The 26,974-nt window shown below is 47.4% G+C and overlaps 1 protein-coding gene across 3 annotated transcripts in view; it reads right to left on the reverse strand.

The window, feature by feature from the left end:
* ASTN2 (astrotactin 2) overlaps window positions 1–26,974 on the reverse strand; it is a 542,812-nt gene that overhangs the window by 52,617 nt on the left and 463,221 nt on the right. For all 3 annotated transcript variants that reach the window (XM_034793415.1, XM_034793417.1, XM_034793416.1), the window contains one exon: window positions 10,662–10,803. In XM_034793415.1, coding sequence (XP_034649306.1) covers window positions 10,662–10,803 — 142 coding nt within the window. The remainder of the gene's footprint in view (window positions 1–10,661; window positions 10,804–26,974) is intronic.

A 26,974-nucleotide genomic window follows, 5' to 3' on the forward strand; every position in this document is an offset into this window, starting at 1 on the left:
TGAAGCACCCTCCTGGAGATAAGGCTGGCGAGGACTTTGTGTGCCTTTGTTTTGGGTTTTTTTGTGGTTGTTACAAGAAAGCGGGATGCGGGGGAGTTGTTGCAGGTGTCAGCTGGAGAAAGAAAAAAAAGTTTTACAGACGTACAGGCCAGTTTGACAGACCCTACTAGTGTGATGAGCTTTCAGGTCTCAGGCAGGCACGTCTCTAGAAGTTCTCACGGGGCACCTGTCACTGTAACGTCTGAGCTATGCACCACAGCGTGCAGAGGGGACTTACTCAGTGGACAACTGCAGGAGGATTAACTTGTGGCTTAAATTGCTGCTTGAACCAGGACCACTTCTGGGGACTTTAGGGGCCAGTCCACAGCCTATTTCAGTCAATGGGAGTCTTTTCATTTATTTCAATAGGCTCTGGATCAAGTGTTGAGGGTGGAATGTTAGAGGCCCAGACTGGAGCTGTGCTTTCTTCAACTCTAGCCCTGATTGTAAGCGCTGAGCATTTGGAAATCTTAATTCATACAGCTCCATCCTCATCAGCAGCACGTTTATGTACAGAGGCTGTTGCTGCAGAGACTAAGAGCCCTGGGTGGAACAATCCTATTAAAAACCGGAGTCACTTTTTACACATCCTGATGATCTGTTGGAAGGTTCAGGGGTGACGACCAGCCTAGCATTCCCTGGAGAGCGGTAGCTAGCTGTAAACAACAGGCTGAACTTTTTCTAGAAACTTCCATCCTAACCGGTCCAAGCATTTTACCAACAACGAATGACTCCACACCGCAGCCGGATCACCACCCATTTTACAGACAGGCAAATGAGGAGGTCAGGGGATGTAGTGAGTCAACAGCAGGCCTGGAAATAGAATCCAGGACTCAGATGGTGACTCCCAGGCCCTCCGTTCCAACCACGAGACAGTACTACGTCTCTGTATTAAACGCTTGATTTATCCCTTGCCAGCCTTTACCGAGCACCATTTAGGTCAGACACCCAAAGTGGCCTCAGGAAGAGTTTACAGCATCTATAATTCCAGCTGGAAGGAACTGGCCTTACAATACATTCCTTTCCCTATAGGAATAGGTGGAGCACCAGAGGCGCTGCTGAAACAACTGGAGAGGGGCCCCTCTTACCTTTCCCTTCACCAAGGGCCTGTCTTTGTGAGGAGGAAAGAAAAAAGGCTAACAGCAGGAGAGTGTTCCAGGCTGGAGGGTTTAGGGCATCGTAACCAGTCTGGATCTCCCCCACATAAGCCCCTTGGATACCCAGATGTTATCCCTACCAAGGAAATGGGAAAAAAGAAGCTGGGGAGACGATCCACTAAAGAAAGGTGTTGGCAAAATGTGGCTGGGATTCTGTACACAATACAGCTCTCGGCCTCTCTCTCTTGCAGGGGGTTCGGTCCGACACCCGATCTAGCAAAGTGCATCATAGAATCATAGAATCTCAGGGTTGGAAGAGACCTCAGGAGGTCATCTAGTCCAACCCCCCACTCAAAGCAGGACCAATTCCCAACTAAATCATCCCAGCCAGGGCTTTGTCAAGCTGGGCCTTAAAAACCTCTAAGGAAGGAGATTCCACCACCTCCCTAGGGAACGCATTCCATGTAAGTGCTTTAGTGGAGTCGGGCAGCAGTGAGGAAAAATAATTGGTAGAAAAGGAGGTGTGTGGTCATGTTGCTATACCAGAGCACTGCAAGGTAGGATTCCTGGGTTCTATTCTGAGCCCTGCTCTCAAATTGCTGGGTAACCTCGGGAAGTCACTGCCTTTCTCTCTGCCTCAGTTTCTCCAAATGTGACACGGCAAATAAAAATAACACTTCCCCTCCTTCTAGGGAGCCAGTTCTCCCCTGCAGTGTACTCCTGCTCAGATTAGTGAGAGTTACATGTGTCCGGCAGTGGCCAGGGGAAATCAAACCTCAGGGCTGCCCTGAGAGTTAAATTAACATTTGTCTGGGCATTACAATCTCCGGGTGAAAGCAGCTGTAGAGTTCAGAGAATCAATATAAAAGCAACGGTGTAGGACTTAGAAGCACAACGAAGCGCTTGCTGGCTTAGAAACAGACCAAAGCCAATAACATCTCTGTTTGTGTTTATTTCTGTAGTTCCCTGGGTCTCTTTTCCATTACAATCAGAGAGATAAGATTAGGGAAAAAAAATGTTTACTGGTATTAGGTTACTACACACTCAGAATTGAAAATAATTCCCCACCAGCCTATCAACAGACCAGGCTGATGGGGTCTTTTTTCCCCCTTCCCTGTTAACATTTCCTGGCAGAATCATCAATTTTTACATTCCTGTCTGCAATACCTTACACAATGATCTAAGAATTCCACCTCCTCCTTGCTCCCCCTACAACTTTCCTATCTTGCCTTCCTCCTCCAGCCGACCCCAATGGACCCATGCAAATACATTCAGAGACGGCTGGGGGTCTACAGATCAGATACCAGGAGCTTTATAGCAAAAATGCAAAGAATGTTATTTCATTCCTGACATCCTGAGGAAAGGTTGGGAAGAGGCTGGGCGTGGGGGGAATCTATAATGCTTGCTCTATTTCTGTTTACAGTGTGGGGTGTAGCCAGAAATGGGGGAGGGAGCGAGGGAGGGAAATTTTGCCTTTCTCAAAAAAAGAGGAGAGAAAAGATCAGCTTTTCATCTAGTGTAAGTTATCAGAACTCCAGTGAAAGCACTGGAATGACTCCAGTTTACACCATGTGAGAACCCAGCCCACATGTCCAAGTCGAGGACAGTCAGGGACAACCTCTGCCCTGAGCCACTTACAAGCTAAAAAGAAAAGACACAGGATGGGGAAAGAGATAGGAAGCACTTGTCTTAAGGTCACGCGGCAGACTTGGGGTCAGAACCCACGTCTCCTGGGCCAGCACCCTAGCCACTACACTGCGCTGACTCTCCTGTAGCATGCTGGGCTTGGCACTCCATAGAGCTGCTGTGAAATTAAGCGTGGAAGCTGAATTTCATTCAAGTCCAGGTAATTTTGGAAAAGGGGTTTTGCTTTGGGCCCATCTCTTGTGGGTAAGAGAAGGAGGGACAGAAGGAGGCCCCCGTCACAAAACAAGAACAAGGAGTAACGGTCTCAAGTTACAGTGGGGGAGATCTAGGTTGGATATTAGAAAACACTATTTCACTAGGAGGGTGGTGAAGCACTGGAATGGGTTACCTAGGGAGGTGGTGGAATCTCTTAGAGGTTTTTAAGGTCAGGCTTGACAAAGCCCTGGCTGGGATGATTTAGTTGGGGATTGGTCCTGCTTTGAGCAGGGGGTTGGACTAGATGACCTCCTGAGGTCCCTTCCAACCCTGTGATTCTATGATTCTATGAAAACCCAGCTGTGGCTGGACAGGACAGTTCTGCCCACAAGAGGCAGGGTGATGAGTGGGGAGAGGAGACGGAAGTGGCCCATCCTGTTGGTTGCTTGGGTAGGGAGAGAAGCACCTTGCTTTCTTTCACATGGTCTCCACTGGTGAATCCTTTCCCAAAAGTGTATGCATGATTTTAATGCTGGTGGAAGAAGCCAGGCTTGGAAGCTGCCTCTGGGTATCACCATGATACAGACAGTCCAGGAAGTAGCAGCCAACCTTCTCCCCAGCCTGGGGGTATCACCTGTACTAGTGAGAGGGGAGGCCAGGCCAGGCCCCATGGTCCAGTCAGTCCTGGGCCCGTCTGCAGTGGCCACCTTTCACAGGGGTCCATTAATGCCCGCTGCAGTAATGTTTTGGTAGGCAATGTGGACACCTGGGAGCTAGACTTAGCCCCTACAAACTCATGTCACCTAGGCCTACGTTTGGATAGCCTGATTTTGCTGCAACTCTAAGATCTTGAAAGAAGGAGGGTCTTGCGGTTCAAGCCCAGGTCTGGGACATAGGAAACCTGGGCTCAATTCCTGGCTCTGCCAAAGACTCCCTAATGAACTTGGGCAAGTCCCCTCATCGTTCAGTGCCTCAGTTCCCCATCTGTAAAATGGGGATGATAATACTTCCTTCTTGCTTTGTCTATTTAAACTGCAAACTCTTTGGGGCAGGGTCTGTCTCTTCCTATGTGTTTGTAGAGCACCTAGCACAATGGGACCTTGATCGTGACTGGTGCTGCTGTAATACAAATATTAAAAATCTGTAACAGGAATTTGTAAGCATTTGGGGACGGGGGCTGTTTGTACAGCCTCTAGCAAAAGGAGATTCTGATCCACGATTGTGGCTCCTAGGGCCTATGGTAACGTAATAAAATAAAAATAAAATAAAACTCAGGTATTAGCTAGCCAGGCTGTACAAACTATTGGAACTGCCCTGCTATGAGATGACATTGCCAAGAATCCTGTATTTGCTTCTATGGTAGAGTGAAAATAGAACTAATGGGCATTTTTATTGTTCAATGGGAAAAAAAATATCACATGCACACACACAAACACTCAAGTCTCTGCTTAGCTCTCCATGACATCTGTCCCCCTTTTGTGTTGCACGTACTGACAGCCCTTGATGCCCTGATAAGCAAGCAAACACGGCAATGCATGCAAGACAGATGTATGGTACCATGAAGAAAATGTGGGATATGTTTATGAATATCGTAAGACCTCTATTACTATTGTGATGTCTGCTACATGGGTGCAAAGAGTTAACTTCCTGCTGGGGTGGGCAGGGGAGTTACTGACAGGAAGGCAGACAGTGGTTGTAGATTAGCTCAATCCGGGATACTTAACAGACAATACAGGGGTCTACAGCTGCGAAAGGTGTCCATGTCCAATGGAAGCACCATTGAGCCATTTCTATCTTATCGAAGTCCAAGGGGCGACAACTGGCCAAAGACTATGGACTTGCGAATGACTCTGGTCTGCAGTGAGATTGGAGAATGGGGGAAGGTAAGGGCAGGAAGAGACAAAGGTGTTAGAAACTGCTGTTAAAAGAGATGTCTCTAGCAAGGGAGAGCAGAGCAAAGCCAAAAGCCAAGAGTGGGTGGGAGATGAAGGAGGGCAGAAGATTCCTGACCTCCATAGAGGACACTAAGACCCTATCAGCTCTCAGTAAGGGTGAAGAATCTGAGGCGGGGTTTTGGGTGAAGATGTTTATTATGTCTCCATAGCTCTGTCTCTCTCTTGTGCTGTGTCTGCAGTTACGTCTGCACTTGGAGCTAGAGGTTTGATTCCCAGCTCCAATAGACATACTCATCAAGCTAGCCCTCCAAAATGAGTACCTGGTAGCACGGGCAGCATCAGTAGCGGCGTGGGCTAGCTGCCCTGAGGACGTACCCGCAGGGCTCCGGCAGGTCTGTATTCGGGGCAGCCAGCCTGTGCCACTGCTGCCCAGGCTACCAGAGCTACACTACTATTCGCGGTGAGCTCTCTTGATGTGAGCGAGTGTACGAGCCGGGAATCACACCCTGGCTCCAGCCGCCGATATAGCCTACGAGTAACGTGGCACTCTGAAGATGGCAGGCATAAGCTACCAGGGAGACTTGGGAAGTCAGCACTGATCTTGAGGCCCAGGGCAGTGGACCAGAGGGCCCTACTATCCCGAGAAGGGTGCCAAACAGGGAGCCTGTGCCCCAGCAGTGTGTTTGAAAGGCCTGATATAGGGACAGTTGCTGGATGCTGCTCAGACCCAACAGGCTTAAAGGCACATGGGAGCCAATGGAAGGGTCCAGTTCAGGAGCCTGGTGGCTGTCCAGATGCAGGAGCTCAGCCCGGACTGAGTTTCAACCTGTTCCGCTAAGTCTTCAGCTACGTCTACACTATGAGCCGGGGGTGCGTCCCTGCGCGTGTAGACGCACTTGGCGAGAGCTAGTGCGAGTCGAAGCTTAGCCACGCTGAGCACCGACTTGCCCGAACCTCATGAGTATGGCCTTGACACACCGCTTGACATCCCGGCTACACCGCTATTTATACCCACAGTACGACTCAACCCCCTCGCTCGAAGGGTAGATGTGGCTCACTCACGTGTCTTTCTGACAGACGAACAATAACAATCCCTACCAGCTGAAGAGCAGCAGGCATTTGCCTGCATGAGCAGGCTCTTGTATGCATATACATAGCCAGACATGCCGTCAAAAAGCCATACGCACTTTGCCCAGGCTAAGCCTAGCTGCACTGGAGACAGCGGCTGTGCCAGCTAGCAGATTAAGCTGGCTAGGCAGGATTTGCTGGCTGTGGGCTGCACCCCCCGTAGTCGAGTTTATTGCTGTTCTGAGGTCGGATTGTAGTCACATGGCTATAATTCACTTCCATCCAAGGGAACTGACCTTTCTTCCGCAGCTCCCCATTAAGAGCTAGAGACACAATGAGCCATTTCCTCCGGCTTCCAAGTTCCTGTCTCTTTGAGGTGATGATGCACGGCGACCTCTTTCCCCATGACCCCTCGGACACATTTGCACGCTCGGGATGGTGAGAGGCCTTGGGTCAGGTCAGCAACGCACCCAGGTAAACTATCTGGCGTGGCGAGGGGGAAAGCAAACTCAGCAGGAGGCTGGAAGCTCCTTCTCGGCAGAAGGACCCGCTCCAAGGAAGAGGCTCTGGAGGGGTTCCTGATGACTTCCATATTGTTTCCAGTAAATTTTGTGCTGATTCTTGGCACAAACACCGGAAATGAATAGGCTAGGTCAGGAATGTAAATAAAGTGAAACATTGGGATTTAATCTAATCTATAATTATAGTATCTCTGGTGGAGGGAAGAGCGGCTGGTGCTGCTCCTGCTTTCGCAGAGCCGATCTATAGAAGAGCCAGAAGGGGTTTCATCTCCTTTTCCAAAATCTCCCTCTTTGGCCCCCAGCTAGTGGCTTCTCCCCAAGTGCTTTGAAATAAACACGCTGGGCTGGCAACCCCGCTCTCCAGCAGCTGATCAGGTACAGCACTTGGATGCGGACGGCTTTTACAGCTCAGTAAACTGGTGTCCTAAGTGCTCGGAGAGCAGCTAGGTAAGGAGATGAGACGGGGGAGGTTGGTTGCAGGGGTAGGGAGGTTGCGGTGTGCAAAAGAAGATAACCCAACAGGTCCCATTTAGGAGGAGAGAGGAATAAAGGAAGCTGGTGGACCTCTGGGGTTGGGTTATGGGTGATGGACCCTTTCACCTTTAGGCTGATCTTTGTCTTTGGTCAGATGCAATGGACAGCCCTTCCCATTTAATGGCCGGTGTGCAACGAGCTCCGGGTCTCAGCCACTATCACAAAACCATCAGTACAATTGGCACTAATTATCCCCCTTGCTGGTTGTCTCAGGAGCAGCCAAGCACTGAACAGACATGGAGGTGGCTCCGGACCAGGCTTGGAGGAGTGAGTGGGTTGCCTAAGTTCTGTCTTCTATGGGGAGAGGAATTCTTGCTCATGGCACATTTTGCCAGCAGGGTATTTAGTTAATCTCTCTCTCTCTCTCTCTCTTTTTTTTTTTTAAGGGGCATACACCAAATACTGTATTCTCCAAAAACACCCACAATCAATACCGCTGTGTATTCTGAAGTGGGCGTTCACGTGTTTTCAGTATGGATTTGTGTGTACATGCATGTATCTGTGTGCGGCACACTTGCATGTGTATATGTGTTTACAGGCAGGCACGTGTGTATTGTATCTGCTCTTCCCTGATACGCTCTCGGGCTGTAGGATTGGTGTAACAATCCTAATGTTTTACAGGCAGAACAGCCCAGGCTGGAAGGCAACTTGTTCTCATCAAACTGAAAATGAAGAAAGACGTAAAAATTAGTTCTGCTTTTGTTAGTTTATTTGTTTAAATTACAGAAACCTCAAAAACAGAAAAATCAATTAGCTTGTTTGTTTGAAGATTTTTGTTTTTCTTAAAAAACTGAATCCTGGCTTTGATCTAAGGACGGAAATGCGCTGAGCGATTGGTCAATAGTGTTGCCTAATTGCTTTAGGTGATTCAAAAGGAGAAGCCAAATGGACAGGATGTCAGATCCACATTTACGGATTTGATCAGCCTTGCGTGATCGCACAGGCCCGTCGCTCTTTTTAGATGATGCCCTCCAACTGTCCAGAGGGCAAAAGGGTTTGCCTTTTAAAAGCACCGATGAAGCACAGGGCATGTGCATTCCCCGGGCAGGCTGAAAGAAATCTCAGCTCCCGACTGAATTGCTGCAAACTGGATTTTTCCCATTTTAGAGTCTTCCAAGAAAGAGAATTTTCTGCAAAACCCAAAACAAGCGAAACACGGAGAAGAAATTCAATTTAAAACCCTACCTTGTGCCCGGGGTTTTGTTTTAGTTTTGTCTGCGTGGGTTCAGAACGGAGCATTTGCCTCACAGGTCACTGCCCTGACTTTCTGCGTTTTGTGTCACAACTGTATGGATGTTTGCAGAGAACAGTCCTTAGGATTACACTCTGTGTGTGTGTGTGTGTGTGTGTGTGTGAACATGTATGTTTACGGACAGGTGTGTGTGCGTACTGATGTATGCATGTACCAGTGTGTGAATGTGTATGTTAAATGTATACATGTATCAGCCACTGTATATGGACCAGTGTGTGTGCATAGACGCTAGCCTCTGTGTGTATGTGCTGGTGGACATGTAGCATTCTGGGTTCCCCTTGGGAATGGATGCCAAGTCCCACAGATCCTTAGCTAGATGCATGGGGCTGACCATTCTCTGTGTGCCTCCCAAATCCCACCTATACTCCCAGAACATCTGCTAGCTCTCCCAGTTCAGCTGCCTTCCAGCTTGCCTTTGACAGGCATGAAGAGAGGAGATAGAGGGCTGGATCCAAAGCCCACGTTGTCAGTGGAAAGACTCCCAGTGGTTGCAACGGGAGGTGGCTCAGGCTTTTAGTACTGAAGGCTGCTGCATCATTGTATACAGCAAGCTGTCACGTAGGTTTGGCCTACTTCCCCTGCAGGCAGACTGCACAGAGCAGCAGCTCCCCAAATCCACCCAGCCGCACACTCCCTAATGCACACTAGTTCTACTTGAGAGTAGTTAGCAGGGATGCTGGCGGCTGCTTGCTAATTGAGGACCACCTCTCCCCACCTCCATTGCTTCGGGACACAGTGCTGTGCAGCAGAGAGGCACCTTTGGCCCACGGAGAGGATAGCACTTTGCCTACATGCTCTTGGACATATGGTAAAGCTTTGCACCTTTGACCTGAGAATCCCCAAGCCCTTTACAAAAACTGGTGAATTAAGCCATGCAGCCCTCTGGAAGGCAGGCAAGGATCATTTTGCAAATGGGGAAACTGAGTCACAGAGGTGCCTTGGCAGCTCGTACAGGGAGTCTGTGACAGAGCTGGACCCAGTACACAGTTCTCCTGACTCCCAGCCCAATGTTTAACCTCAAGACTAGCCTCTCCAGAGACTGGAAGGCCAACAGAATTGCTCATCCCTTCTGACATCCAAGGATCAAGTTGCCAATAGCTCACAAGTGACGGGATTTTACTGGAGGCAAATCATTAGCCAGCCCCGTTCCAGACTCTTCCTGGCATCTGCTCAGAGCAGCCCGATTCCCAGGGATATTAATAATTATATTACATACCTATCTATATTTGAACAAGGAAACATTCACAGTTATTCAGTGGCAAGCACCATTTGGAGCCTGCTCCCAGATGCGGCCCAGCCCCAGAGTTGTGCAATAAAAGCTCTTCCATCTTTGGAGGTTGTCAACGTACTTAATGGGGTGGGGAAGAGAGGGCGGAGGGGGAGGTGAAGGGAAAGTATTAATCAAGATCTTAAAAAGTTCTTGCTGACAGTCCATTTGCCAGCTCTGAATTTAACTGCCTTTGTGGTCCCATAAAAAGTTTCATTACTCACTACAAAATGTGTTTTAATTATTACAGCCGCTCTGACGTTAAGGCCTGGGTGTTTCTCTCTCTCTCTCTCAACTCTTTTTCTCTCTCTCTCTCTCTTTTTACGTTTGCTCTCCTACCTTTCCCTGTCCCCCGTCCGCCGACTGAGCCATATGGGGGATGCAGCGCACGGAAAGCACAGATGTGAGGAAGGGTGGTCTTGCAGGTAAAGCACAGGCATGGGAATTGGGCCTTTGTGACCTTGGACAGGTCACTGCATCCTTCAGCGCCTCATTCCCCTCTCTGGAAAAATGCGGACAATGACACTTCCTTTGTCTACTTGGATTGGAAACTCTTCAAGGCAGAGTGTGTCCCTCACGGCATGTTTGCACAGTGCCTAACATACTGAGGACTCTACGCTATGCTGTAACATTCAGAATACCGCCTCTGGTTGCTCTGCCTGCTAAGTGGGGAAATGGAGAGGGGACAATCTGGCAAGGACTCAAACCCATCTGCTGTCTCTGAGGAACTCCCATTAGGGTCAGATTCCAATCTCCCTGATGCTGGCTCAGTTCATCAGAGTGAGGCAGATCATATCCCACCATGCACATGATATTGGAGAGCTGCGATTACCTCAGTGGGATCTCTTTTATCCCACTTACCCATTGATGGAACTGAACCAAACCCCCAGATCCAAACAGCCCCAGTCTCTCCAATGCTGGACAACTGGATCTCAGTTTCATGATCTGGGTTTGTCTCAGCTCCTAATGCACAGTCCAAGACACATGCACCAAACAAACCTGTTTGTACAGCACCAACCACAATGGAGCCCTGTATCGGTACAGCCCTCTAGGCACTACTGCCATAAAAATGTTAAACAATAACTGCATTATATGCTATCTCTCAACCCTCCTCCCCATCCCATCCTACATCCATCACTTTCTTACTTGTACAGGCCATCTGGTTCCAGGCACTTGAAAATGACCGAATAAAGGCTGGTTTCTGGGATCCCTCCATGGCTCCTGCCAGCTGCCACGCAGGAAGTTCCGAGTCCGGAGAGCAAATCATCAGCAAAGCTCAAGGATTCTCCTGAAGACCAAAGAGAAGAAGAGCAAGATTAATAATGCTCAATCTCCAGCCCTGGCATTCATTGTTTCCTGAGCCTTTCCCTTTCCATATACAGCACAGGCCTGCAGGCAATCAGACAGGAAGAAGCGGCACTATGGGCTCCTAGAGGGTATATTGCCCATACACAGTGCAGGGCCATCAGCAGTATACAAGCCCATTGCAGGGCCCATACACAGCAAGGCAAATCCAGACCGAGTTGACTCACAGCTTGGACTGGGCAATATGAGTGCAGAGCATATAGGCAACATGCAGATTCATTCCCCAGGGATGACCCTGCAAATGCTGAACCCTGAATCTACATCCTCTAATGGGGCAATACATTCTTCTTTGGAGAAAACGGACTCAGTGGTTTGGTCGGTCTTTTCCACCTCAAAAATCTCTGATTTCCAATTCTGTTTTTAAAGTGACACCACCACTTTTTTTAAAAAAGCACCTGTCACAGTCAAGCAGGTTTCTTCACCTTGGCTACTAACACCTTAGATGAAGGAAATTTTAGAAATGCAATTTCCTTGTCATGGTTATGCTCTTTATTTGTTGTTTTTTCTCTCAGGCTGGCTGGACAACAAAAAGCAATGACTTCCCATTCACAGACCGTCTCCCCATCAGGTTCTAAACCCTGCCGCACTTGCAGTTCAAACACTGCAGGGAGATGATTGTTTCTTTGAAAGCAATTGTTTTAATTATCATTTAAAATAACAATAAATAATAATAATGCAGGAACATTGTTGTAAGTCTTAGGTTTTATACAAGCTTGTTTTTACTACTACACCACTCAGCTTTTACAACATGACCCAATTTAAGTTGACAGCGTCCCTTTAATTACACTTCCAGGGCCTGACTCCCCTACGTACGGTTATTTATACCAGAGCAAAGTGAGTTACTATTTGGATTTTGCTGCATTTTATAGACATTTTGCACTGGGGTAACTGACAGCTCACAGGCCAAGCAGTGGAAAATCAGACCCAACTGGCCTGATGCTATATTGGTGTACACCGAGAGTAATTCCATTGAGTTAGAGTGGTGCGAATGAGCTCAGAATCAGACCCTTCATTCCCGCTTGTGCCAGGGAACCTTGTATGGAGGTGCCAAGGTTTTATGGCATATATCAGTGGAGAATTCTGTTCTTACCATATTTCTTTCTTTGCATTTTTAACTGAAAGTAAATCTGATTGAGGACCACAGAAATGGAACATAAATTTCAGACTCTTGGTATGAAATGTGAAAAGCAGCACATTGGTGTAATCAGCACGGAATGCATAATTCCCGCAGGCTGATTACCCAGATAGCACACACCAAAAACTGTGTCTTGTCACAAATTACACAGTTCGATAACAAATGTCCCCCTTGACTGGAGAGAAGAGCCGCAATAAATTCCTTCCTTTCCTATAGGAATCCAACTCTTAATTATTCATCTTAATGCACCACTCAGGCCCAGGCTCTCGGTATGATTTGTTCTTTCCAAACCATTTTTCAGGCAGAACCATTACTGCTCTCCATATTTTAACGTTGCTATTAGAGATGGGCCTGAACCAAATTTTGAGGAAGTTTGATTGAGAAGAAAGTTTTGGGTAAAGCACAGGACTGGGACTCAGAAGACCTGGGTTCAATTGTGGGCTATGCCATGGGCTTCCTTTGTGACCTTGGGCAAGTCACTTAAACTCTCTGGGTTTATGGGCAGATTTAAAAACAAAAAACAAACCCAGTTTTGACTTGATTGGCCCTTGGTTCCAACCTTAACTTCCTGCCCTTTTCATACAATACATAACCAGCCTGTAGAATTCATTGCAATAGGATGGTATTAAGGCCAAGAATTTACCAAGATTCAAAAAAGGGGTCAGTCATTTATATGGCTAACAAGAAAATCTAGAGAAAGAATAGTTAATTCTATGCAATTTTGGGAGGGATATTAAACCGCATTCTTCAGGGCTTAAATCAATCTTTAACTATTAGAGATCAGGAAGAGACTTAACGTGGAGGGCAGATTAGCCCACATCTGTCTTCTGTGGGGTTCTTTTGACTTCCTCTGAAGCATCTGGCATGAGGTGATGTCAAAGGCAGGATACAGGAGTAGAAGGACCACAGGTCTGGTTCTGTCTGGCAATTCCTATGTTATTGCTTAAAGAACAGGAGTACTTGTGGCACCTTAGAGACTAACAAATTTATTAGAGCATAAGCTTTCGTGGACTACAGCCCACTTCACTGAAGTGGGCTGTAGTCCACGAAAGCTTATGCTCTAATAAATTTGTTAGTCTCTAAGGTGCCACAAGTACTCCTGTTCTTTTTGCGGATACAGACTAACACGGCTTCTACTCTGAAATATGTTATTGCTTGTGATCTTTGTGCCCACCTCACTCAATTGTGTTTTCATTACTGCTTAACTTAGACCTTGTTCTTTGAGACCGGATGCCTTGTACCTTTGAACAGACACAATGCACCCAAGCGTATAGGCACAGTTACCATTATAGTTCGGATACAAACTGACCTTCCACCGTTAGCGCTTTGTTGTCTGGAATTGCTGCTGATGTCTTGAAGGTTTCCATTCTGAATACAGGGTCACAGGTTATTTGAGGATAACCAGAAGGTGTTTGGGGTTGAGGTGACACAGCACGTTACAGTGAGTCTAGTGCAAATGCCTTTTGTACCAGAATACAAAATGTTTGGGCACAAGAGAGATTATCACTGCTTGCTGCACAGCCAACGCTCTCCTGACTTAAAACAACAGTCACTCATTATCTGGCTAGATGTTCTTTTGCAATTTTAGGAAACTACAGCTATGTCTAGCCAGTGATTTTTGGAAGCACCTGCATTTGAAATGAGAGTTAACAAATGCATGTGATGGGCAGAGCATACAAGTGCTTTAGTGCTCCAAAGGCTGGTGGGCTCTTTCACCAGCAAGGAAAGGGAAGCAAACTCCATGCCCGAGTCCTTTTTAAGTAGGGTGACCAGATGTCCCGATTTTATAGGGACAGTCCCGATTTTGGGGTCTTTTTCTAATATAGGCTCCTATTACCCCCCACCCTCTGTCCCGATTTTTCACAGTTGCTGACTGGTCACCCTATTTTTAAGGGCCTTTGAACAATGGGCACAAACATAACAAAACAGAACATGTCAATTGAAAATGCTGGTTATAATCCCCCCAAAGGCTTTTTCCCTACTTCAAGCCATAGGAGAGAAAGAGAACACACCCTTCCTCCTTCAACCCAGCTGCCTCTCCCTTATATACCCCACCCATCCATGTGATAGGCAGGGATCTCTTATCCTTTCCAGGCCGCTGCTTTCATTTTGTTACATGCCCCCTGCAGGGGATTCCGAAGCCCTGGCACTTCCACTGCCAGCCCTAAGAGGTGGCCCGGGCAAGCCAGAGGATGGCCTGGGTTCTGATGAAGTTAGAGCCAGGAGTCAAACAGAGCCCCAACAGGCACTGTGGGGAGGATCTGAGACCCCCACAGCACCACCACAGTCACCAAAATACACAAGGGGGTATTTCTAAAGAGCCCAGAACATCAGGCACTGAGCACTTTTGAAAATCTGACCCATCTGTCTAGTTACTTCTCTGGACCCCACCACTGCAATATCTGAGCTCCTTGAAAACATTAATGAATTTACCACCACAACACCCCTCTGGGGCAGGGGAGCATTAATGGGCCCCAGATACACTGGGGGAACTGAGGCACGGAGGGATGTATTTGTGGCAAAGCCACATATTGAACCAAGGTCTCCTGAGACCCAATCTAGCGCATGAACATGAACAACTTCCTCAAGTTGGCAGATACATTGTTACATAAGAACTGTGCTGATCAGAAGCCAGGATGCTCTGGGAAAGGCTACCCTAGACAACAGTCCTGCGTATTCCATAGCCACAGAATTGGCCATGGAATAGCCCTTCGCTGGAGAATTGTGCTTCGGAACCTCTGCTTTCATTTACAATAAAACGTTTCTCTAATGTAACCTGCTGGCGAGCGTGTGCAGACCCCATCTCTGGCAATCCACCAAAGAGGAATAATTAGCAGCACGACCTATAGAGCTTTTTAGCTCAAGCTATAGCAACTTCCAGTTGTAGCTCTGGAGGACCCTAGCTCAATCCTTGCTATAGCATCTATCACGCTCGTGCTTAAGGTTACAAAACTAACCTTGACCCGCTATAAATCGATGGAGTGATGTCTGCAGGAAGCCTAGAACAATAACGCTGAGAGGTGTGGTCTGACGTGACCTGCCCTGTGGACCCAATCAGGCCACAGCTGGCCCTATAAAAGGCTGTGGGCCAGGAGCTCAGGTAGTCTCTCTGTAGATGTGAAGAGAGACGGGCCTGGCTGCTTGGGAGCTCAGCAGGGTACCTAGAGTGGAGCAGCGCTGGGGAAAGGCCAGGGGAGCTGGGGAGCTCCAGGCTGGAAAACCCCCAGGCTGCAGGCCTTGGTAAAGGCCGGGAAGGGTACTGGGGTTGCAGAGATGCAGCCCAGGGTAGGCAAAGGCAGCAGGTCCAAACCCCCCTTACCGATGATGAATGCTACAGACTGCCGTCTGCCCCAGTGAGCGGGGGCTAGATGGTGACTGGCAGTAGCCCTGAGGCGAGGTGGGGATAGAGGGTTGGGGGTTCCCTGGGGTGGGGAGACCCAGAGAGTGGGGGTGCTGCCAGGGGGCAGCACCCAAGATAAAGGGGCACTGGGGTATGGGAGGGACACGGGGGCCTGAGGCACGCGGGATACTGGCCGGTAGAGGGTGCTCCAAGGCTGGAAAATATAATTCCCTGAACGACCAGCAGGAGGCACCATGGTAGTGAGTCGTCACCGTGCTACAATAGCCTATGGCTTTTTTTTCCAGATGCTGCAGAATTTAGCTTTTATCTGCTGGAAGTCACCATTTTGCTGGAACCAGACATCTGACATTTTGTTTTCTGTCTGCTGGGACTCATCCACTGCATCCTGTTCTCTCCAGCTTTTTCCACCATGGCTCGTTATCTAGATCCCAGTGAATTCATCCTGCACTGTTCCACGGAACCAGGCAGCAGGAGGTTGGGCAAGGAGGGGAGTGAGACAGAAGCGTAGTCTGTCTAGAGAAATGATAAGCTAGGTCAAGAGAGCTGGCATGTGAGCTGCTAAGGCTGGGTGCAAGCTCCCTGCTTACATGGGGCACACGCAGAGGCCCAACCTGCAGGGACAACTTTGTGGGACCAAGACCCAGCACATGGAGCAAGGCCACCTGGCAAGCAAAAACCCCATCCTCAGAAATAACCATTCTGGAAATAATCATTGACAAAGTTTATCGCACTGACCCATAGCTGTGTGTTTGCACAGGGATGGGGGTAGAGTAGGAATGAAAAATGTTTACTGGTAGTATAATAGGCAGGGCTGGTAGGCCCTCCTATTACTAAGGTTGCTTGACACTTCCCATTTTAAGATCCTGTTTTCAGTTTGCTTATAACTTTGCCAGATTTTAACCATTTGGGCTGGGGCAAAGGAAGGGAAGAGAGGGAAACAGACCCGATAAGGAGCCAGTGGGCAGGGGGAAGAACTGGGACTGGCTGGGCAAAGACACTAGGACAAAGTGCTGGGCCAGAGATGGGTGCAGGACAAGGAGCCCAATCTGTGCACTGACTGAGGCAGGGGTGCTGTGGAAAAAGTTATATGTGAGCATATAACTTAAAGACTGCATCCTACTGCAGGAGCTCAAGGGGGCTGAATTAAAGTTGCCCAGGGAACCTTACTTTTGGCATCTCCTAACTGTTGAGTGCTTGACTATGCAGGCTTAATAATGTTCTTTTGCCATATTTTTGGTGTGTAATAACAATGAATGTTGCCATGAAATGTAGGGGTTGTTGCCACAGAATTTGGTCCCATTTTGCCCTGGAGGACACAAGGCCCAGCCTATATTTGTGAGTTGTCTGCTAGTCCCCCTGCATGGGAGGAAATGCAGCTAGAGACTTTAGCCAAGTTGGTGTCAATTTAGGTGAAGCCAAAACTCTTGCAATAGACCCCCTAGAGTGAGAAGGTGCTTTGTGGTCAAACCTGAGCTTCTGGTGAACTTTTCTCCCTCCTTGTTCTGCCCTGAACATTGCTACAATGTAACAGAAGCAAAAAGCTTGTTATTGAAATATCTAGATAGATGCTAGTGGAGGAGCTAAAATCTCAGGTCAGGAGCCTTTGTGTAGATAGTAGCCAGGAAGCCAATGCCTATGGTTCCTGAGTGCAGCAGGTGTGGGGCAAGTATGGCCTCAGTGCAATACAGCTCAAGGGAAAATTGGCTATCCCATAGGCTACCTAAAGGTCAACCTATCTACCAATTTTCAGCTTAAAGGCACAGCTGTATTTTGAACACTCCCATGATTAAAAAACAAAACATGATTTTTTTTTAACCTTAGGGGGAAAATGTCTTTTTATTCACCCTCTGATAAACCAAGAGCAGCTGAAAGGAATTTGCTCAAACTTTCCGTAATATCCTCACAAGCCAGAGTTCAAGTGTGGGGAAAAAATGGAAAAAAAAACCAGCCCCCCAAAATAGAAGTTTGGGAAAGTTATGAGCCTTTGAAAACAGCATATTTGGGCCAGATTTTCAAACATGGCTAGTGATTTTGAGTGCCTTCATTTTTGGGTGCTTCCAACTTGAATCCTCAGAAACACGAGGCCCCTTAAAGATGTCTCAAGTTGGAAGCATGCAAAATCATTAGTCATTTTATAAAATATGGGCCATCACAGTGTCTTTAATATACTCATTCACGCAAGGGTCACAGCCACTGGATATGGGAAATATCATCTCCCTCCAACAGCAGGATACAGTCACCCCCCAAAGAACATATTAGACCTTAATCTGATGCCACAATTGATGTTCCTCACGAAGACTTTGCATACAGATGAAGCAGAAAATCAATGCTTTAAAAAGAGGTGGACTTTCCTGACCAAGGACCACGACCTATGAGGTGCTGAGCACCCACATACCTCACTGAAGTCTGGGTTTGGAGGAGCTCAGCAGCCAGGCGATCTGGATGAACATGGAGTCCAAATTCCTCTGTTGACTTGGGAGATGGCATTCCTTCCATATCACAGTTAGCCTCCAATAGTGGAACAATATAGGAAGCTTGGGGTTGAAATAATGTGACTACTGAATTGCCCTGCATCTGTTTCCATAGCAAAGTTGCCCATATCCTTTATCTGATGAGGCAGGTCATTAGAAAGCAGACCACCATCAATCTAAAGAAGGAGGTCAGCCCCCTAAAACAATTTTGAAGCACAGACATCCCAGTCTAACTTGCAGGGTTTTTTTTTGTTTGTTTTTTGTTTTTGCATTATTGGCCTTCAAAGAAAAACCAAAGGTCCCTATCTGAGTAAATGACAGCTAATTGGGTCCCCGCCCTGGAGCAGGAGAGGTTTGTATTGACAGGCCAGTCTGGTGTGTCTTTAATTAGCAGGAATAAACAATTTCCCCCCATACTGATAAAGCAACAGTCACCAATGACCAGCTCCAATCTGGATGTCTCACCTGGGTTTATCACTTAGTGCCAAGATAACTTAATCAGGATTGGGCCCCATTGTGCTAGATGTTGCAGGGACCCAGAGTAAAAGATGGTCCTGGCTCCAAATTCTTACAATCCAGTTGGCTAATAACACCAGTTGATGCCACAAATGATATGCCCTATCCCTCTCCTACCTCCATGCTACTAGGGAATGGCCTATCCATAAACATCCAGTTCCCTGGGGTGATTTTTGCACGATGGCTCATACATGAGCACGCCTCTGTCTTGTAGTACATTTCAAAGCTCCTTTACAGGACCCTTTATTATTGTACCCACTGCTAGTCAGAGCTATGTGAAACTTGGCCATTCAAGCTTGATTAGGGTTTGACAAACCTATTTAGGTTCTGTTCATAGACCGCCCGCTGTGACCCCCAGGTGTCAGTTTGAACTAACTCATAAAACTCAAAGCAAAACAGATGGCGTATGTAGGGGTGGGAGTGGGCCGTAGGGGATTCAGCTCAGGTTTGTGAGCCTCCACAAGCCTTTCTTATTCCCTGGTCCAAGATTTGTGGTGGTATCAAAAGGTTCCCCAGTGGCTTTGCTCCTAGTACTGCTTAGGACAAGGTTCCTCGTTAGAACCTTCTCTCTCAAGAATGGCTTGTGAACACAGCATCAAAGCACCAGGTCAGCAATAACTTACTCGCCCACCCACCCTGAGATTACAGGGTCTGTTTAGTGCAAGAGGGAAGGCTGCGCAGGCCACCAGAGTCTCTTTCTGAAAGTGCCCCAGGCTGTCTAATGCCCACCTGGCCAGTCCATAGAAGGGAACTCCGTTTAATGCCTCATCTGCAGGCCATCACCCCACCCTATACCAGACTCAGCATCCCATTTGGAGACTCGAACCCATGGGCTCTTGGCCTAGCAGCGAGCAGGCTACGAGTCACATGTCCTGGTATGAACTATAACCAGAACTAACGGCCTCATTCTCCTCTCACTGACAGCTGTGTAAATTACAAGGCGAGTCACTGACGTCAACGGGACTTCCTTGGCTGTGCAGAGCCAAATGAAGAGAGAGGAGAATCAAGCCATGAGACTCCTTGGGGGGAAGAATGTGGAAGCCTTTTTGCCATAGGAAACTCCTGCCCATTTAGCCAAATTACCCTCCGTGCTCAGAACCACGTCATCGAGAGAACTGAAGTACGTAAAGCATGGGGAGAGAGGATGACTCAGCCCGGCTCCTTTGTGGTGCACAAAGGTTCAGCCCTGGGCGCTGTGGTTCTTCTTTCTGGCGCAAACAGACCCGACGTGGCGTGGCGGCAAAGGAGGGAGATGAACAAGAGGGAGTGGAGGCGCTAGAAGAACTGTCTGCTGCAATGCCTAGACAGAAGAGGAGGAGGAGAACTCTCAGATGTCCATTTGTCACTCAGGCCTGACAGCTTGTTTACTGGCCTAGACTAAACCAACCCCTTCCCAGTCACTCTCCTCTGAGTGTGGTTTTCTTTTTCTCTTTCTTTCTTTCTTTTTCTTTTAACCTGTTTTTAATTTATTCTTGTGCCATCTCTGATTGTGACCTCAGCTCAATCCGGTGCTTGGGGGGATGGAGGGAGGGGGGAAGACAAGAAAAAAAAAAGTCCTTAAAAATCATCTTTTATTTAGTTTGGTTAGTTTTGAAGCTTCAGCAGAAGGACGATTAACCTTTTCTGCCTAACTTAATGAAAACAAGGGGGAAGTCTGTATGGATAAATAAATAACCGTGTGGGTATGGCACAGAGGCTCTCACGTTACAGCCTCGGTGGAGCTGTAATGGGGAACAGGCACATGCCTGTACAGCAGTTCCCAGTTCCCTCTCCGTTTCCAAGGGAAGAAAAACAGAATAGAATGTCAGAAGCCCAAAGGGGCACCAATGACGGTGCCCAGAGGTGGCAGGTGGGGCCCTGCTGGGACGTCCGTCCCCGGCGGTGCCCTCCGGAGCGGTGCCAATGGGAGCAGGGGGGAAGGGAGGTTGCACCTGCATTGCTTCTGCCTGGTTTTGTTTTCTGATGGCAAGAAACACCTGATCCAGAGAGGCCTCTAAATGCATCACGTTTTCCTGGGTTCTCCTTGCACCCCCTCCCACCAGGGTCCGAACTCAAGACGCTGGGACAAAGAGAGGATGGTAAGTTTGGGAGCATGGGATTTGCTCTGGTCTATTTGGAGCGATAGATGGTGAGCTCAGGCCCAGGGCTGTCCTTCGGGAGCCAGGCTGGACCTCAGTTCAGTGGGCTTTCAGATCAGACCCCCCATGTGAGGGGAGGTATCTCTTGAAGAGGCTCGGCGGAGTAAATCAATGTGCTGACACTTCAGTAAATGGAGCTACTCTGATATACAGGGTCCAACCCATTGATCATGCCAATCAAATGGGGTCCACACTCATTGAGACTGGAGGTCAGAACCCTCCTTCCACCTCACCTCCCTTGCCATGGCGACAAAGGGAATTCACAAAAAATGATTAACTCTTCTTTATATTCCAGGAGTGCCCACAATGTGCTAGTCCCCATTGCCAAACACAGGAAAACTGGGCCCCTGCCCCAAAGAGTCTGTAGTCTACAAAAAGGTCCTATGTCCTGGAATGTCTCCAAGTGCTTTGCACACTATACACATGGGAATCACCTTACCTACACCTGTGATGCAGCCACTTCTAGGGTGGAACATGGAAGCTAATTAAGAACATGCCTTTGGACAAATCACTTAATCTCTCTATGCCTCAGTTCCCCATTGATTAAATGGGAAGAATAGCACTTCCTTTCTCCCATTCTTTGTCTTGTCTAGTTAGACCATAAGCTCTTTGGGGGAGGGACTGTCTCTTACTGTGTATCATTATATTTATTATTATTTCTGTAGCACCTAGGAGCTGCAGAAAGAGAGGAAGACCCCAATGCAACAGGTGCTGCACAAACACAGAACAACACAGGGCCTATGTGCCTCTGTTACACCAATACATGAATAATAACAAAAGGCTCCATGTTTTTTCCAGTCCCTCAAGCGACTACACTTGGCAGTTGTGAATAGCTAAAATGACAAGAACAACATTTCCCAATGTGTAAAAAACCCTAGGATGGCTGTGTCAGAGTCTTCCAAGTCTAAGAGACAGTTGACACAGACCCCACACCAGATTGCAGGGTGGAGTGCTGACTGGAATCAATAGCAGCTTTCTCAGCTGAAGGAAATGGTCTTATTTTGAAGGTGCTGCAATGCCCAGCACATACTGCCCCTCATCAGAAACACAAGGGGCATGACTAATGAATCCCTTTGATTTAAATGGCACACTTCCAAAGGCTTGTATCTGTCTGTCTTAGGATTCCCTACAGCACCCAGCACCATAGTATCTATGTCCTCTGGACACTCTGCTCTTCACAGCAGAACCTGATCGCTGTAGCAAAGACCTTCTGGAAAACAGCCCTAAGTTGGACATTGGCGGTTGTGACCCAGCCCACCCTGCAGCCAGCTTTACTATCCCTGTCCTCCAAGAAACCAGCATCCAGATAAAATGTGCACCCAGCCCGCTTGGCCTGTGCAAACTGCAAAAGACACCATCTACCGTGTGGGGTGGGGTGAGATGGGAGATAATGCATTTAGCCCTGTCGCCCCAGCCTGGGAATGCCTCTCCAGGCTCACCCGCAGCCTACAGAGGCTGTCAGAGCTGGTTCTTCTGATCACTTGGCTCAGATCCTCAAAAAGGTATTTAGGCACCTAATTCCCATTGATTTCAACAGGAGTTGGGCACCTCAATACTTCTGAGGATCTGGGCCCTAGCTTTCATTAGGGGTTGGGTGGGGTTTCCAAATAGGTTGTTCTTTAAGGCTCATTCACAGAATCATAGAAGATTAGAGTTGGAAGAGACCTCAGGAGGTCATCTAGTCCAATCCCCTGCTCAAAGCAGGACCAACCCTAACTAAATCATCCCAGCCAGCACTTTGTCAAGCCAGGCCTTAAAAACCTCTAAGGATGGAGATTCCACCACCTCCCTAGGTAACCCCTTCCAGTGCTTCACCATCCTCCTGGTGAAATAATGTTTCCTAATATCCAGACCTCCCGCACTGCAACTCGAGATCATTGCTCCTTGTTCTGTCATCTGCCACCAATGAGAACAGCCGAGCTCCATCCTCTTTGGAACCCCCCTTCAGGTAGTTGAAGGCTGCTATCAAATCCCCCCTCACTCTTCTTTTCTACAGACTAAATAAGCCCAGTTCCCTCAATCTCTCCTTGTAAATCATGTGCCCCAGCCCCCTAATCATTTTTGTTGCCCTCCGTGGGACTCTCTCCAATTTGTCCACATCCTTTCTGTAGTGGGGGACCCAAACTGGACACAATACTCCAGATCTGGCCTCACCAGTGCCAAATAGATGGGAATAATCACTTCCTTTAATCTGCTGGCAATGCTCCTACTAATGCAGCCCAATATGCCATTGGCCTTCTTGGCAACAAGGGCACACTGTTGACTCATGTCCAGCTTCTCATCCACTGTAATCCCCAGGTTCTTTTCTGCAGAACTGCTGCTTAGCCAGTCGGTCCCCAGTCTGTAGCAGTGCATGGGATTCTTCCGTCCTAAGTGAAGGACTCTGCACTTGTCCTTGTTGAACCTCATCAGATTTCTTTTGGTCCAATCCTCCAATTTGTCTAGGTCTCTCTGGACCCTATCCCTACCCTCCAGCATAACTACCTCTCCCCCCATTTTAGTGTCATCTGCAAACTTCCCCCCTTCTCCTTCTTTAATGAAATGATCCCTAGTGATCCTCATGAAGCCAGTTGCTATGTGGGTAGCACAAGAGTCCTCTTGCTCCTGGACTGGAAGAGTTCTGGCCTTGACAGTCTGCTACTAAGAGAAGCATCCACCTCATTATTTTTCGTGAAGTGACACCTAGAGACCTCTGCCCCACGCGGTAAGGCTCTGTACAAACCTATAACAAAGAGACAGTCCCTACCTCCAGGAGCTTAAAGTCTTGTGAGAAGTTCACGATCAAATTGCTCACAAAGGGTCACAAATCTGCTCAGGTGGGTTTGTCCCCATGCTTGGTTCAGACCCTTGCTCTCATGGACCCAAGCATAACCCCATACAGCTTAGCTCTGTCTATCCAGGGTGTTGGGAGGTTCCAGTTGGTTGGTGGGTGCCCAAATGCAGAGTGGACCAGCTTTCACCTAGGGGCACCAGGGATCCTTCTTGACCTAGGAGGCAGCCTAGTGGATGGAAGCCAGCCCTGGTTGAATTCCACCACTGGGTCTAACACACCATCTGTCCTACTGCAGAATGAAAGTGGGGCTTTTGATCCAACGAGGGAGCAAGAGAGAGCCTGCCAAACGTTGTGCCGCCAATCCCTCATTTTCAACTCTACTGATCACACCTCCTTATGCCCAGCTCTTAAAGGGCAAATTCTCCATTGACTTAACATCCTGTGGGAACTCACTGATTGGGTGCAAGTCAGTGCAGTATCGAATCCTTAGCTTTTAAAAAAATCCTCCCATCTACACATGCACCCTGGCCTCAAATCCCAAGATAGAAGGGGGGGTGGAAGGAAGCATTTCCTAGAAAGAAACGCAGAGTGTATAATTAATGTCTAAAAACATGATTGCCCTGGGTAATTTGTCAAATCAAATCACTGTAAACTGATGCCAAAAAGCAATCCCCTGCTCTCTGCTTCACTTCTCTTTGCACTTTTGGGGTAAATGGACCTTTTGTAGCTCTGCAAGATCAGAAAATTAGTTCTATAGCATCATAGTTGCCTTCCCCTCCTCCTGGCCCCTTCCTACACTTCATGGCTCAGTGCCGGAGCGTGGCTTGGACTAATCATGCACCCAAGTTCACTCCTGTCAGTAGCGACCAATTAAAAGCAGCAACTCTTTGTCCAGCACAATTTTATTCTGAATACAGCCAGGTTTTATTGTCAGACACTGATTTCTGCAGTGTGCTAGTGATAATGTCATAGACCAGAATTTTCAGAAGGACTCAGCTCTCCCAACTAGGGCTGCATTATCAGCACTTTTGAAAATCTGGCCCTTATTCAGTTACCTCAATGGGAACAGAGCTCTTTGGAACATCTGGCCTCCCACTGGGGTCTTGAACACCTGAAAATCCGGGGGGAAGATCTTCAGCTGGTATGAATTGTCCTAGCTCTACTGAAATCAATGGAGCTATATCAATTTACAACCTCCGATGAGCTGCACTCTGGCTGTGAGTGATTTGGAATAAGTGCCATACTGGTTATTACAGACCGATGAGTGATTTGGAAAAGAAAGAGGAATTGAGTGAACATTGTCATAAATAAAAGTGTGGAGTTGCTTCACTATGATTCCTGGGGAATTCTGGATCCTGATCTTGCAAACCTTCACACATGTTTAATTTACTCATGTGAGCCATTCCATTAAACTCAGTGGAACTACTCAGATGCATACAGTTATTCAGGTGAGTACGTGTTTGCAGAACCAAGGCAACAATTAGTGAGTATCCTGACAACTGGAGCATTTGAGAAAATACTGTTGAATCCTGAATTTTATCACAGATGTTTTTCATCTGAAAATTCATACCAGGAAGTATATCATTTGTTATTCTCCTGTTTACAAATTTTCAGTCATCCAATTAGGGAGAAGAAGCCATGCCATGTGACTTAGGAGACCAACTACATATGCCATGACAACACATATTGCAAAGCAGAAGCAGAGAGATCACAAAGAACTCACAGGCTGTAAATCACCCATTCAAGCCCTTTGTGAATACAACCGCAACTCTGTCCACATATCTATTCAAGTGACATCATCATAGGACCTAATCACATCAGCCATACCATCAGGGGCTCGTTCACCTGCACATCTACCAATGTGATATATGCCATCATGTGCCAGCAATGCCCCTCTGCCATGTACATTGGCCAAACCGGACAGTCTCTACGCAAAAGAATTAATGGACACAAATCTGACATCAGGAATCCTAATACTCAAAAACCAGTGGGAGAACACTTTAACCTGTCTGGTCATTCAATGTCAGACTTGCGGGTGGCTATCTTACAACAGAAAAACTTCAAAAACAGACTCCAGCGAGAGACTGCTGAGCTGGAATTGATATGCAAACTAGACACAATCAACTCAGGATTGAATAAGGACTGGGAATGGCTGAGCCATTACAAACATTGAATCTATCTCCCTTTGTAAGTATTCTCACACTTCTTATCAAACTGTCTGTACTGGGCTATCTTGATTATCACTTCAAAAGTTTTTTTTTTCTCTTACTTAATTGGCCTCTCAGAGTTGGTAAGACAACTCCCACCTGTTCATGCTCTCTGTATGTGTGTATATATATCTCCTCAATATTTATTCCACTCTATATGCATCCGAAGAAGTGGGCTGTAGCCCACGAAAGCTTATGCTCTAATAAATTTGTTAGTCTCTAAGGTGCCACAAGCACTCCTGTTCTTTTTGCGGATACAGACTAACACGGCTGCTACTCTGAAACCACAAAGATGGAGATCAGTTCTTGAAGGAGGGCTATGTTTGTAATTAGGGTCAGTTCATAACCAAGATTTCAAATCAGCTCTAATGGTGATCAGAGCGATTTGTTCTTTTATCATTTTGATTCATTTTAATGAATCACTGGGTCGAATGAAGGCTGGAGCTAGAAGTCTCTGTATGAGGACGAGTTTATTTCATCACTAGTGTAATGGCCAACTGCGCCACTTGCACTTCTGGTGTGACGAGTGTAGTTCTCCAGTCCAGCAATGTCTGTGCTGCATCCCATACCAAAACTGGCAGGTTCCTTTAGACCTTTCCGAGTACACATGCCATATGCATCTCCTCCATGAAACCCAGCTGTAATGTACGGGGATTGAGTAATATCCTTTTAAAATAGTTTGTGAGCCCTTTAGCGGCCCTCACTATCTTCTATGTTTCACAAGCCACCAGAAGGCTGCCAGAGCTTCAATGTTGTATGTATATGCAGCTAGGCCTTGCATGTTGTATGTAGTTCATAAACACGGCTATCTGAACCCCATCATGCTCATGTGGTTCCTTCGTACTATATATGTTGTATAAAAAGCAGAAGACAACATCAGAAGAATAAGCACCTCTGATGACCTGCACCATAAAGAATTATAGATTGGCTCTTCAGAGACAGCTGTGTCTGCCATTGTTCTAGCAGAAAGGTTTGTCTAAAGTCTTCATGGCAACAGCCTCAAGCAAATTCACTAATTGAGCTGGTCAAGATTTTCCCAGCAAAACATTTTTTTTGTCTGCTCCGAATCGGACAGAAAAGGAATGCGAACCTGAGTCTTCCACATTGCAGGTGAATGCCATAGCCAACGGGCTATTATGGGATGGGGCTCCACTCTCTATTTTTCAGGAACATTTTTGAAAGGTCTCAGTTTCAGGGCAATGCGGAACGAACCCAAACGCCAGAACCACAGTGTCTTTTGCAAAAAGGAATTCTTGATGTCCAGCCAGCCCTATTTGCCAAGACTCTGGGCTCTCTGAGGCTTTCAGAGTTTTGCATTAAACAATGTGTTAACCAGGGCATCGTTTCCCCTTTCTTTCTCCTAAGAGAGGTGGCTAGAAAAACTTTTTGTATAATAAGGATTGATTCTGCAAGGTGCTGCATACTCTGGCTCTGATCCACCAATGCACTAAGCACATGCTCAACTTTAACTCAAGCAATGAGTTTCACAGGCT

The sequence above is a fragment of the Trachemys scripta genome, chromosome 17 (assembly GCF_013100865.1).
Source record: "Trachemys scripta elegans isolate TJP31775 chromosome 17, CAS_Tse_1.0, whole genome shotgun sequence".
In the NCBI taxonomy this organism is placed as follows: Eukaryota; Metazoa; Chordata; order Testudines; family Emydidae; genus Trachemys; species Trachemys scripta.